The sequence below is a fragment of the Rhopilema esculentum genome, chromosome 6, assembly GCF_057945365.1.
Source record: "Rhopilema esculentum isolate cy_ngs chromosome 6, ASM5794536v1, whole genome shotgun sequence".
Taxonomy (NCBI): Eukaryota; Metazoa; Cnidaria; class Scyphozoa; order Rhizostomeae; family Rhizostomatidae; genus Rhopilema; species Rhopilema esculentum.
This window is the reverse complement of record NC_142820.1, coordinates 5,122,387-5,135,787: the sequence shown is the minus strand read 5'-3', so window position 1 is coordinate 5,135,787 and position 13,401 is coordinate 5,122,387. Positions and strand designations below refer to the sequence as shown.

Sequence of the window (13,401 nt, the reverse complement as noted above, 5' to 3'; positions counted from 1 at the left end):
AGAGTATAAAGTTGTGGCAATAAGCTTTTTCAACAGAAAAAGTATCATAGAAGTCAACATTTCAATAAGAAAGAGTTTTTTTCAATTTGAACTGTGGCCCAAAAAAAACTTTGAGTTATAACAACATTTTTTGGATCAAATTGAAAAAGGCAGTATATAAATATATCTAGCATAAACGATTCTTAGACCCTTTATCATCTTTACGCGTGACTCCAGTTAACATGCTCCTTCTTGAGCCTGCCGTAGGTAGACACAAGGGTCCTCAGCTTCTTTCAAGGACCAACTCGGAACAATGAAACCGCAACATTCTTCTTTTTATCTTGAAAATCGGGGAAGAGAGCCAATGCTAATAAACCTTCAGAATTTATTTATGTAAAAGAATTGAGTCATGAAAAAGCTACATCAGTGTTACTTTAAACAATTCTTTGTTTTCAGATAAGCATGTTAGTGAAAGTATATAAGGCCATGATAAACCTACTCTTTCTTCCTCGGTCCTGACATACAATTCAAACCGCTGCAGCTCTAAGAGGAGCTTCTCCTTCTCCTTTAACAGGGCGTATCTTTGGTGATCCGGTCCATACTTTGTCGAAGCGATGAAATGGTTAATTTGCTCAATAGCGCCTTCAATTTCTGTGATTCGCTGCAAAGCAGTAAGATGATCTCGGCGGATTAGCTTGCGTGCTTGGCGGCCTTCGCCATATGTAGACAGGTCGATCATCGATCCTGCTTGGCTTGGGGGTCCGCTGCTTGACGCGAGGCTTGTCATAGATCCTAACTGACTCTCTATAAACAAAAATACACTTTTTAAGTGAGGAAAAAAGGATAAAGAATCAAAATGGCAAATTGCCTAAAGTAGTTGGTTACTAGTCACAGAGGTAAGGTACTGTAATAGAATGTCTAGGCAAGTAAAATAAACATTGGAAAAATCCATCAGCCAAGGGAAAGTTAATCTATGCTAGCACTATAGTGATTAAAAAAGCTTATTTTCATTAAAACAGGGAAAGTAAAACCAAAAGACAGTATCCAAACGCCTCAAGACTTTGACAAAACCTCACCTGGCAATTCAGGAAAATTGAAGTTATTCTTCATTCCCAGAAGCTTATTCAAGAGCTCCTGTCTCTCTCGTTCTCCCACTTCAAGCTGGTGCCTAACAGCTGAGATTTTCTCAGCTATCAGCTGATTATCATCTCCAGGGTGAGTACCAAAACGATGCACCTGATGATCGATCTCTTCCAGTTTTCGAATTCCTTGTTGCTGCAAACTCACTTCTTCAGACACATGTTGAAGCTCCTGTCTCAACATATTTACCTAAAAATAAAACAAAATATAAAGTTCTAGATAGTCTTTAAAAGAGAAATAGCCATACAGTGCTGCATTGTTCCATACTTCCCGCTTTTTTCAAATTTTGTAACAAAAATATTTCATACTAAATTCTATCTGTACATCCATATTATTGCAAGTCTAGGGATCTTTCCTACTATCAATCCAAGCACTTTATGATTAATTAAGTTGACAAAAAGAAGAACACACACACACATATATATATATATATATAATATAATATATAATATATATATACACATCTAAAGTTTTTCAATCTGTTTAGTTCAGTTTATTCTTAACAGAAAAAACAGCCCTATAAAATTTCACTCTCAACGAGAAATCACATAAAAACATTTTCTCTATTTTTAGTTTCATAAATCCAAAGCCTTGGAAACCTAATGGTACCCAAAATTTCCTGTTAGCTGGTTTATCTTTCAAATGAAACTTTTTTCAAAAACAATAAACTTCTCCACAGGGTTCCAAGCACAACTCTCACTGAGTCTAAAGTGATTGAAAAAGAGTAGCTGAACTAGACAGTCATGAACAGATGGGCTATTGAAAACAGGAAAAATATTGAAAAATTTACCCGTTGTTTTGCTTTATTTATATCTTCTTTCAATTGCTCTGGGTCATACCTATCTACACTAGATGTTGATGTTGTTGTTGTAACACTCCATGTGCTTGTGGCCTGCTTCTTGTATTTGTCCCACTTGCTTAGCTTGTGTGTTAAAAGGTCGACCTAGAAAGACAGGCAGACAGGAAATACAATCACATCAAACACATATAACATGACAAAACATACATTTATAATTACAGATATCACAAAGAAACTTTGGTAGATCATGTAGTAAGTAAGTAAGACTTTGGTAGATCGTGTAGTAAGTAAGTTGTGTTACAAACAGCTGCAAATGGCCAGCATCAAATTTAGAATGAATATAGATTCATAGGTGATCAGAATCAGGATAGATGATTTAGTTATTAATTCAGTCACATTTTTCCAAAGTGTTTAGAAACATTAATTACTTCAACCTTGAAAATATGAAATAGCTCAGAAATAGATTAACCTAGAACAACGATAGAAATAGATTAACCTAGAACAAAGGTGCTGCTGAGCTTGAAGAGGAAGGATCTAATATCGTTGGATTGCATCCCAGCATATCTTGCCAGTCAATTATTGAGGTGAAGAAGACATAAAAAATTAGCAAAGCGAATCTTTTAAAGTAACAAGCTAGTTACCTCCTCCTGAGCTAGATGCAGCCTTCTTTCTTTGACCCCTAGAATGTCCTGTCTTGCCTATAAGGAAAAAGGATCTAGTCAGCAAGATCTGTATTGCTAAGTTAAATAACATCACCACATTTTCAGGCAAGAGCTCATTTTCAACAGAAGTGGCAATAAGTGGACATAATCGCCATAAAATGTTGACATACCAGACCTTTCGGAACTAAACAAGAACAAGGAAAATAGATATAACAAAAACAGTGTAAAAACATTTGACAAGCATTTATAAAAAGAAAATAGAACATACATGTAAGTCATCTTTTCCTCTATTGACATATTCTCGTATCATGTTTTCTTGTTCTTTTCTCCACACTATTCTTGGGTCTTCAAATTGATTGAGATCTAGAAAATTCCAAAGAAATTTAGCTAAATAACAAGATCGATAAAACTAAACTTAAACCTCCTGCATATATAATGTAAGAATATCAAACAAGTTTGACATCTCAGTCAATTTAATTGACTAAAACATAAGCATAAAAATTAGTATACATATCATAACCACCAAGGGCCAGACAGTTTTGTTAGAGTTCAACTCTTTAAGTGCTGAGTGTTTCTAATGAGGTGCAACATTACAGTTACCTACAAAGTAGGGTTTTAAGCTTTGTCAACATCCAAATCACTGAAATTTCAAATCTTATATAGTCAGTTGGGGGAAAAAATACGCATTTTGCACAAAGTTTGCTCCAGAAAAATATTCAAAAGATATCTTGTCAATATTCTTTTATTTTTCAAACTTGAATGGTAATACCTTGTTAACCAAACCTTTGTTGTCTTGCTAATCCAATTAACCTTCTTATAATTAAAGAAAATTAATGCGAAATTTTTCCCCCATCAAATGGGGTAAAAAATGCGGATAGGTGGGGAAAAAATACGCACACATAAAAGAATGAATCCTAGAGGCTTGTTTATGAAGAACATTCATATAATACTTGATTTTCCATGTAACGATGTTAAGCAATAGTTTTGAACAGCTTCTAAGTGATTTTAAAGTTGAAAAGCACGAGGATGTCTGCTATTAAAAACTTTGGCATATGAAAGCGAGTCTATGACTTAAGTGCCAAAAATACATTGTAAACTCCCATTAATATAAGCTTATGTAATATCTCATGATAATTTGTGCCTCTGTGACTCATATTTACATATCTCTATAGGTCCCATACCAACATCAATCAACATCAGGAGTGCGTAATTTTTCCCCATGTGCTCAAAAATTGTGTGTCCAAAAAATACGCATGCCATGTAGACAAAACAAAAGATAGCAAGCAAATGTAATTATCATAGGTCAAAAGGTTAATCCCTTAGAACAACTGAGAACACTTGACTTTGTGGGCTTGACAGTTACTGACGCGACAATAAGAAAGTTCGATGATTTCCGACAAAACATTATATTGGGCCAATTTACAAGGTAAACATTCAATTCCGCTTTATTCTAAATCAAGAATCCTTACAAAAGGGAAAAGCAGGTCAAATTGACAGGCCTTCTCTAGGCTATACGGGAACCACAAGCAAAACGGTATAAGTGATTGGGCGTGGCTGAAAAGGCGGTGCGTAATTTTTTCCCCGCAGAGACACGTGCGTATTTTTTACCCGGATTGACTATACTTGCTTAAATCTTTTGCTGAACATCAAAATTTCCAATAAGAACATCCAATAGTCTCAGCTTGTACCCTGCATTTGCAACTAATTCCGTTTTTAAAGAGTCACCCTTAGGAGCACATCCCACAAGAAACTTCAGATGAATAAGAAATAAGGTGGTGGTGAAAACTTACTGGTATTATGATCAATATAATATCTCCCAAGAATAGGGTCTTCAGCTTCTTCCCATCCAAGAGGTAACTCTGAAGTGGAAGAATAACGTTGAAACATTCTAAGAAAATATATTTACAAAGATTCATCTAAATATTTTTAAGAGCCTGTACAACAGGCAGTAGCATTTCATGGAAACTAAACTCTATTTAAACATCAGTACAAAGTACATTTTGTTTTATCTTCAAGAGCATAGCTAAGGAGAGTCATTTTTACAGACAATATAAAACTATGGGCCTCCACATATATTAATAGGCAACCAATGGTAATGAAATTGCTCTTTGTTTAAAGACATTCCATTCAAATCCAGCTATGGATACCAAAATACCAGCTCTAATTTCTGTTGATTTTTTCACCTAGAATTTCACCATATAAGTGATTCTAAACATTCAAAACACAAGGCACCATTATTCAAAAAACTAAAGAAAATTTCATGCTTACCATCACCAATACAGTCAGCAAATGTCAATGGCTTTGTTAGCCTAGGAAACAAAGAATTAAGTTACTTTGTTGCTCAGAAACAGCCATTCTGAATTTTAATTGCACCTTTAGAAGACCATTTGCAAAGAATAATGATTAAATTGTATAAACAAACAAATCAAACAAAGTTAAATGCAAATGTGATATTGAAATGGCATAGTATTCAAATCTTTTGGAGGTATAATGATTGGAAGCAGAAGTCTTGAGTGTTTTTATTGCCTTGTCATTTTGTCTTGCATTGAAACATTCAACAAAAGGTCAGTTGTTACTTTAAATGAAACAGGAAAATATTACCCCTGGAAAAGAATATTAGCATGTGTTCCTTCATTGAGTGTGTAAGACAATCTTACCAAAATTTTTTTATCAACATAATGGGTGTCAAAACTACAATATTTCTTATCAACATAATAGATGTCAAAATTACAGTCACTATTAGGGTTAAATTATGTGAAAACAAAGGAAAAAACTCACAACACTTTTCTCATGTGTTTCCTCGTTTTTAAACAAAACTATTATCAAGGTTGCATAACACACAGTTATAATTTTAATGGATTAGGTGCCTATACCTTAGATAAGTTAATCAGACAAATCCACCAGAATTTGATTTATGAAAAGGAAACCCCAAAATCAATAGCTTGCTTATTCAAGCTTAACAATGAATGAAAAGGAACTAAAAATAGGTCAACCTCACAAGCAAATTACACAATGCAGCAAAGCATTTTCTCAGTAACTAGCAGCAAATGTTTATGTTGGTTCAAACCAATTTCAAAATATTGTACATTTTTACACAAAGAGTGCATTTGAGAACACTGCATTGTGCCAAATCTTGCTCCCACCTAATTGCAAGAGTTTATTTTCATTAACAGCAGAAAAAAACCAACATTTCACAAATTATCACATTTAACTTGAGCAGAAATTCAAGGGACATCCTCAACTGAGAATATATCTTCCTCTTGTTTATCTAGCAGTAGCAGAAATTAGCTCCAACATTTAAAATAAGGATTACAGGATTTATCAGGGAACTTGATAAAACTAAGAGCTGAGGAATATCAATTTGAGCTTAGGGCTGAAGGAGATTAAGGATTTGAAGAAAAAATGTATGTAAAGAGATTTCTTCAATTTGGAAATCAATATATAAGCGACCAAATTTAATCAAAACATTGTATATACTGAACTGAGCAAACCTACAATTTATGTTTCCTAATAGTTTCTCTAGTTCTTGCATAAACTAGGGAGCTGGGGAATCAAAGGACCACCCTATGCTTTGACAATATGATAGAAAGGGCTTTTATGATCACTTTTTACTCTGATTAAATTTGAGATAAATTTGAGAAAAAGTGGGGTGCAAGTCTGGTCTGAGCATAAAGGCTCTTAAAAATGCTAATTTAATCAGGAGTGTCCAGGGAGATTGCCTGACAGTAGCAAACTTGGAGGGAATTCTTTTTTTGGTTTAGTGGTCTTTGTTTGGGCGAAAATGAGATACTTTAAAATTTGAAAACAGATGAAGAATATAAGTATAACTATATATAACTATAACTATAACTAAACTGTGCTAAAGGCTATGAGCCTGTCACAGATCTTTGGAGTGACTTCACCCTGGACAGAACATCGTACTGACAGACCACTGATGTCAAGCAAAACTCTAAATAATAACAAGTGTAACACCCAACTGATAGGATGGATGTCAGAAAAACAGTCTAAAAAATTTAGAAAATATAGACATAAAGAATTAGTAACAACTGTCTGCAATCAAAAACTGACAGAGAAGGGGAAATTCTCTGCATATTTACTCAGTTAGTTCGCAAACCATCTCAGTGTGGTGACTGACCGCAAACAGACAGCAAGTCAGTTGAGGAAACTATTCATTCGCACAATCATGTCTCATGCGATCAGGTCCAGGACCATCTAAAAACATACAGCAAAAAAAGCTGGTACGGAGATGACATTGACTAGTCCAAGAATGACACAAATGATGATAACTGCATTTCTCAATCGCCATTAAAATCCAATATCGACGCATCATTAGGAAAGTATTTGAAGAATTCATTCATAGGTCGCAACCGGGCTATCCCCGGAAATCTACAAAGCTTTGACTGCCTGCTTGCAGAACTGGAGAAAGTGTCTTAAAAACATCCCAAAAAACTTTTCCTACATTTACAAGGACATGTTAAACACACGAACCATCATGCTCGCTATACCGATATACAAATAAATTTCAGGAATGTGAACGGTCCGTTTGAAAGCTGTTTATTCCACCGAATTACACAAACCAGAGAAAAAGCAACTGCCCCCTTTGAACTAAGAACCAGCCGTTTTTCTAGAACAAAATTAGAGATTCATAGGCAATTACTTAATAATAAATGCCATGAAAGAACGAGTGGTAAAGTCCGTTATCGACGCATATCAGATATTAAGATGAGGAGGCAAAAGAGATACGGAGGTTATTGATTCCATTCCCTGAAGACTGAGTTTCAATAAGCTAACGGCCTAATGTTGTAATTTTAAAGCGAATAAACTAACAAATTGATTACTATAAAGAGTGTAGACTAAGAAATATAACTGTGCTAATTTCAAAAGGTATTCTATACCTGTCTCTAGGATCAACCCAAGTTGTGGTATGGTTTTGATGGTCAACATAATATGTTTTTCCATCAACATCCTTCGCCTCTTCCCAACCAGGAGGAAGGGGCATCTCTCCACTATTATGCCGCGGCATTTTCACAATGACAGCCCCACATTTGGTTTCCTGGCCAACTAGTTACTGGAATAAACCTCCAAGTTGTTATGTTTTCTTTCGGATAACGCGTATTTATGCTATAAATAAGGGAGCATTTTCACACGATGTACGCTCTTTGATGTCGCTTTGCTTCTGCATGTCTTCGATGACGTTAAGCACGTGATTTCGTGATAAACCAATCACAAGAGACACTCACAAACCAAAACACGTTGGAATGTGGCCGCGTTGCAGGAGCCTTTGTTTGGCTAAAGATCATCCTTCACGCTTTCTTCGTCTCCAGTGAAAGGAATGTCGGGTCACTTTCGAGCACTCAGAATGCTTGGAATGAGGCATTGATTTTAATTTCAACAGAACTTGAACTTCGGTTTTTTTTTCTTGTTAAGTACATCTATGTCATGGGTTTGATACCACTTATTTGTTTCAAATTGTCTGTAAGAAGGTATTTGTCAAATTGGGGGCCAGGACAATCAGAACTTGCCCCTAAACTTGTTTGAGCAGCACGAGCCTCCTTTCTCTCGTTCTCGTCTCCTTTCTCATGTTGCTCATGTCTCAAGTTACCGGTTTAAAGACCAGCATGAATTAATAAATGGCATTCATGAAGATAACGGAAACTACAACTTTCATAAGTAAGAAGTGGATAATGATTGTAAGTATGAATAACAGTGTAACACGAGGGTAAGCTAAAAAAAACAAATTAATCCAGGATCAGTCCAGAGACATAACAGCAGCGGGATGCTGCATGCCTCGCTTTTCATCCACTAGCATGATAATTCAATCAAATGCTGGAAAGTTTTTACTTCAAGCAAATATTTTATTGAGCAAAAATAAGCAATAGGCCAAAGCTCTTTATTCTGGGTCTTTTGCTATAACTTTGACTAACGGCGTAGCGTAGTTCAATAACCAAGTGCCCTCGACCTAAAGGGGCGCCCAAATTATTTCTGTATCCATGTTTTTAGACTTAGCTCAAGTTTACATCATTTTTAAAAAACTTTAAAGGCTCTTCATCTGAAGCTTCATAATTCTGCTCCCCTAGTTAGCGGGAAAAATTACCGTTTTTACATCTTGTTGTTGTGTTTGACATACTCTACAGCGTTGGATTGGACTTTCCTGCAGTCCGTAAATAATGGCCCCGTCTCAGTTTATACTTAGGGCCCCAGGTGCCTCCATTTCACCACTGACTATGACAAGAAAATAAATCTCCGAAGAGCTTCGATTACACCCAGATTATGTTTTTCAAGAAACCACCTTAAAAACTGACTTTGAGAAACCAATCCCTGAGATGACCAGAAATTTAAGAAACCACATAACTGATCACCTTCAGCTTTGAAAACAGAGCTAAGGTTGTTCCTTCAAAATGCAAGGTTACTATTTTCTTCCTGTATCTTGTCAACAATACGATGTAAATGTCTAGCAGAGTAGTGCGTTCATTTCAACAGTTTTTATAAATTTAGGTGAATTTTCCAGATCTACTAAACTGTAAGACTATTGTGGAAACTTCATACACGAAGGTAGTGGAAGACTTGAAGCATTGGCTTCTTGGCGAGGAAACATAACAAATTTCTTGGACTCTGAACGCATTAAATATACGAAATGAAAGTGACTTTTTCTGTTTGTACACGAGTATAACAATGACGAAGAACGGAATCGATTATCACTGCAATATGGTGTTTCATTTTCAGTACGTGCATCACCAAACAGAAACTGATGACGTAACGACCAAGAACCTCTGCTGCGCAGAAAACCTTTCGCATTTTCTGCGAACCCGTTGCGCGGCCCTTTGGTTCATACTGCTGTGATCGTGCAAAGAAATGCCAATAGAATGATATAAATGCATTTCCATTATTGACGAAAAAAGCAGTATCTCCAGGAAAAAAGGCATAATAGTTCATGCCGATTATGGCTTTGTTTATGTGCACACGTTTAAATTTTAGGTTGATGCCAATTTTTGTTCGGTATGTTAATGAGAGGCCCAGTGCAATGCAATGCCCTAACAAGGGAAGGAGGAACAGACTCCAAAAATAGAGGTGAGATAAAGTTTGTCAATTTTAGTTTTGAAAGCTAATAAGAGTAAATATGTTAAATAAAAAGAGGGATATTCCTTGCTTTTTGAGAAAGTGGCAGATGTTCAACTAGCTAAGTATTCATCTTATCTGGCTGGTGTAATTGCAATTGACATTTTTTGCTTTTTTATTTCATAGTTCATAAGAGGTCCACATATCTAAGGTTTGTCTCTAGAAAACCTTTTTCCAAGGTTCTTATTTTGCAGATTATAGAATTGTCTGATAGTACCTGTAAACGTACTGGAGAGAAGATAGGAATTGTCATTGGCGATGTTATTGAAAAGTAGCAAAATTTGTGGGTGGGGAAACATACGGGGGCAACATACCCCTATTTAAAAGACCAATTTTTAGAAAACATGAGCCTTATAATTTAAACTAAGAACAATTTAAGAGCAAGTTTGAACAGCATTTGTTTAAATACACATATCAATTACGCTCAATTATTGGTATATTCTGTCAAAGCATTTTTCTCAAAAAAACATTCGCATTAAAACTATTGTGGCGTGAATATAATTATATTCAATTTAGATGTATCTCAGAGTACACCTTTTGCTGATCTTGCTAGAAAGCAATACCTGCATTTTACATACCAATTTTGTTCTGCTGCAAAATACTGCTTTGTGTCAAATTTTTAACTGAAAATCTATAATAATCTGAGAAAAAGCCAAGTACAAAATATTTTGAAATTTCACCTGAGCCTTAATTAACTTACTTAATTTAATAAAAATTCCCTTTTTCAATAGGCTGTGCTTCCAGATGTATCGAAAAAAGGCTTACGCGAGTAAAGTAAGAAACAGATAGAGTATATCAATAGCCAATCAAACATCATAACAGTAACCTTTGACTGAGGTATGGATGATAGACATTTCTAACGCAGATTAATTTATCGATTGCTTTGCCTCGAGTAAATTTGTCTACAACCTCTCCAGAATATTGAACTGGTGTGTCTGTAAGTAGAACCATGTGCACGTGACGAGAACAGCTTTTAATAATCTAATAAAATAACGGTGTTATATCAACCCCCTATCGACCCCAGCATAATTACATTTAACGTTGTGAATTAACTTTGTATGTTCAAAAGGTTTGGAATGTAGTTATTCTATTGTGTGTGCACAAACAAGTGATAGGAATATGAGTTATCCATATGTTGATTGTCGAAACCGGAGTTTGTTCTAGCTTACTAGCTGATCAATCAGCTGAAGTATCTAGGACCGTGATCAGTAGTTACCTTGTCAACTGGGTATTTTTGTTCTGATACTTTTGCAAATATTGCTTCTACTTTGGTGATTTCTTGTCTGCAAGGCTTCTCTATAAAAGATTCCACCTTTTGCAATTCTATCGGTGAAATGAGTTATGCTGTAAAGATTGTTAATGACAGTCAATTCATGGTACAGCGGGACAGTAATCCCTCCTTCTGTATATGAATTAATTGCAAGTTAAAAGATATTATATTTTTTTAATAGTAATCTGCTTCAAGTTGGTAGAGTTGTGAACGGTATAGGTCTAATGCAAGTATTTTTGGAGGATATCAAGTGGATGAGGCCAAATGAAACGCACCAGCATGCATATGTATCTAATCTTATCACTTAAGTTATAAGTTGGAACGTGGATCAATGTCCTGTTTCAAGAAAAAAATATCAAGTTGACACTTAAAAGTGACACTTTTGGACAACAAGGTACGACTGAATTAATGACTTTAAGCAATGGGGAAGACATGTTAACCCGGTAAGTAATTATAAAATAGCTACAGGATGAATACGGTCCTATTGAAAACAAGCACGCTTCGTGGCAAAAAGAAAATCTGAGAAAACGCCCCCTAATAAAACTCCCGGTTTAAAGCGTTTTTAGATTCTAATGCTAAAACTGTGAAGGGGCCTATTTTGTTCACAGACTGATTAAAAAAGGCTCCATCTTAAGGTCAACGAGGTTGAAAAAGACGTGCTGTTAACCAGCTGTGTGAACACAATCCAATCAACCCAATCTGAACCTTACGCTTCTTAGCGAATTCTATTTCCGTACTCAAAGGCCAATAGAGTTCTCAAGTGTGACGTCACAAAAAATTGTTTTTAGAACTTTCGAATTTTGACCACATAACACGAAAGAACATCATAAAATACTCCCATGTATGCAAAATCAGTTAAATTTCACAAAAAATTGGGTGAACTATGGCCAATAGAAGATTTGAAGTTTGCTAACGGATTACTGCTATTTTGGCTCAGTTCATAAAGTTATGAACTGAGACCAAATTACAGAGGTTTGATGGCGCTAGAGCTTGTGCTCATCTGGTTATATCTCAGCCAATTTGTAATATTTTTAACTGATTTTGCAGATTTAGGGGTATTTTTTATAATGCTCTTTCAGGTTATGGGAAAAATTTCAAAAATTCTAAAAACAGATTTTTGTGACGTCATCACTTGACAACTCTATTACTTGTTGGTTGTACCATTCGTTTGTTCGCTTATGTCATTTCTAGCCTCGTATGCATGATTTCGAGAGTAAAAAAGTATACTGCATAAGGTACTAAGCCACAATATTCCTATATCTTTTTACAAAGACACAAACATACCCTTTTCTGCTGGATAAGAAGCTGCTTACCTAGAAGCATTTTGTCTAACATATGTTTTCTGTATTTACATTCGCATCGCAAATACAAACCTTGCCCATCTCGTCTCTAGTCGATTTCTTTAATCATATAGTCGGTGGATCAACAAAGTGGGAAGTTTGACAAGTATCAACACAGGTATAAACATTTTTATGGATCCCTTTGAAACACAGGACCTGGATCTTGTAGTCCTGGATTCTAAACCATCTTATTTTTCTGCAAGCTATCACAATTTATATTCTTACTCGGGATATTTTTTACCAAATTAAGTGACATCGGAAGTTATGTTTGAGCATTGTTTTTAAGTGTCGCTTATATGACGAGGCTCATTTTGAAACATTTTTTTGCAACTGTCACTCAAGCCTGACACACGTTGGTCTAATAAAGCTTCCCTATCTTATATACAGTGATGAAACACTTACCTCCACTTGCTCTTGCACATCAAGTCTTTCCAAAGGCTCGTGCCTCTAAAATTCGATAAGAACTCTAGCTATGAGTTCTACCTGTTACAATTATTCACTTTTTTCTTAAACTCCAGTAGGCACAAAATGACGCACAATAATCAAATTTAAATGGCTATCTTCCCAATGTTAGTGGACTTGCAATCCGTCAGGCTATAGATGTGCGACTTCCTTTCATTGCCTTGACGCAAGCTAATAAAAACATTACGCGATCTTTTTTCATAAAAAAATTCAACTACTTGATGCTTCTCCGCGTAGCCACGCTTAGTTTTGTAGCGTATCCCGTTTTTTCTCTTCCTGTTACATATCAATCGGAATTGTTTTGTTCCATTTTCAAAGATGGTGGCCCACCATGCCCCCGGCTTAAATTGTTGTGAAGAAACGAGGAAACACAAAATTTAGTTCCTTTTTTAAAAGAAAAGACACAAACAATTAAGAAATCACAGAAAGAGGAGTAACAGCATATCACGGAAGAGGGTAGGGCTGCGTTTGTTGGTCTAGGGGCGTTGGTTTGATTGGCTGCAAAGTTGTCAATGATGCCACGGGGAAAAAGATTCAATAAACAACTGCACCAAAAAAACTAAAGATTAAGAACCGCCAGCTTGATTTTTTTGCAAATCAAGCACTTTCAATATAAGAACAGCAACGTAAAGG

At 35.6% G+C, this 13,401-nt stretch overlaps 1 protein-coding gene and 1 long non-coding RNA gene across 4 annotated transcripts in view; one reads left to right on the top strand and one right to left on the bottom strand.

Moving 5' to 3' along the window:
- The window catches only part of LOC135686085 (protein KIBRA), a 23,642-nt gene extending 15,886 nt beyond the window's left edge, over positions 1–7,756 (bottom strand). The window contains exons 1-8 of the mRNA XM_065202249.2: positions 7,476–7,756; positions 4,849–4,889; positions 4,371–4,439; positions 2,849–2,943; positions 2,560–2,616; positions 1,910–2,062; positions 1,056–1,308; positions 479–783 (exon numbers count right to left, since the gene is read on the bottom strand). Coding sequence (XP_065058321.2) covers positions 479–783; positions 1,056–1,308; positions 1,910–2,062; positions 2,560–2,616; positions 2,849–2,943; positions 4,371–4,439; positions 4,849–4,889; positions 7,476–7,603 — 1,101 coding nt within the window. The 5' untranslated portion in view covers positions 7,604–7,756. The remainder of the gene's footprint in view (positions 1–478; positions 784–1,055; positions 1,309–1,909; positions 2,063–2,559; positions 2,617–2,848; positions 2,944–4,370; positions 4,440–4,848; positions 4,890–7,475) is intronic.
- Positions 1–13,401, top strand: part of LOC135686086 (uncharacterized) — a 23,913-nt gene extending 10,512 nt beyond the window's left edge. For 2 of the 3 annotated variants that reach the window (XR_010516050.2, XR_016143835.1), the window contains exons 2-3: positions 9,556–9,648; positions 10,428–13,401. This is a non-coding gene — a long non-coding RNA (uncharacterized LOC135686086). Of the gene's footprint in view, positions 1–7,880; positions 8,271–9,555; positions 9,649–10,427 lie in introns of those variants that run through there. The other variant, XR_016143836.1, reaches the window with a different exon arrangement.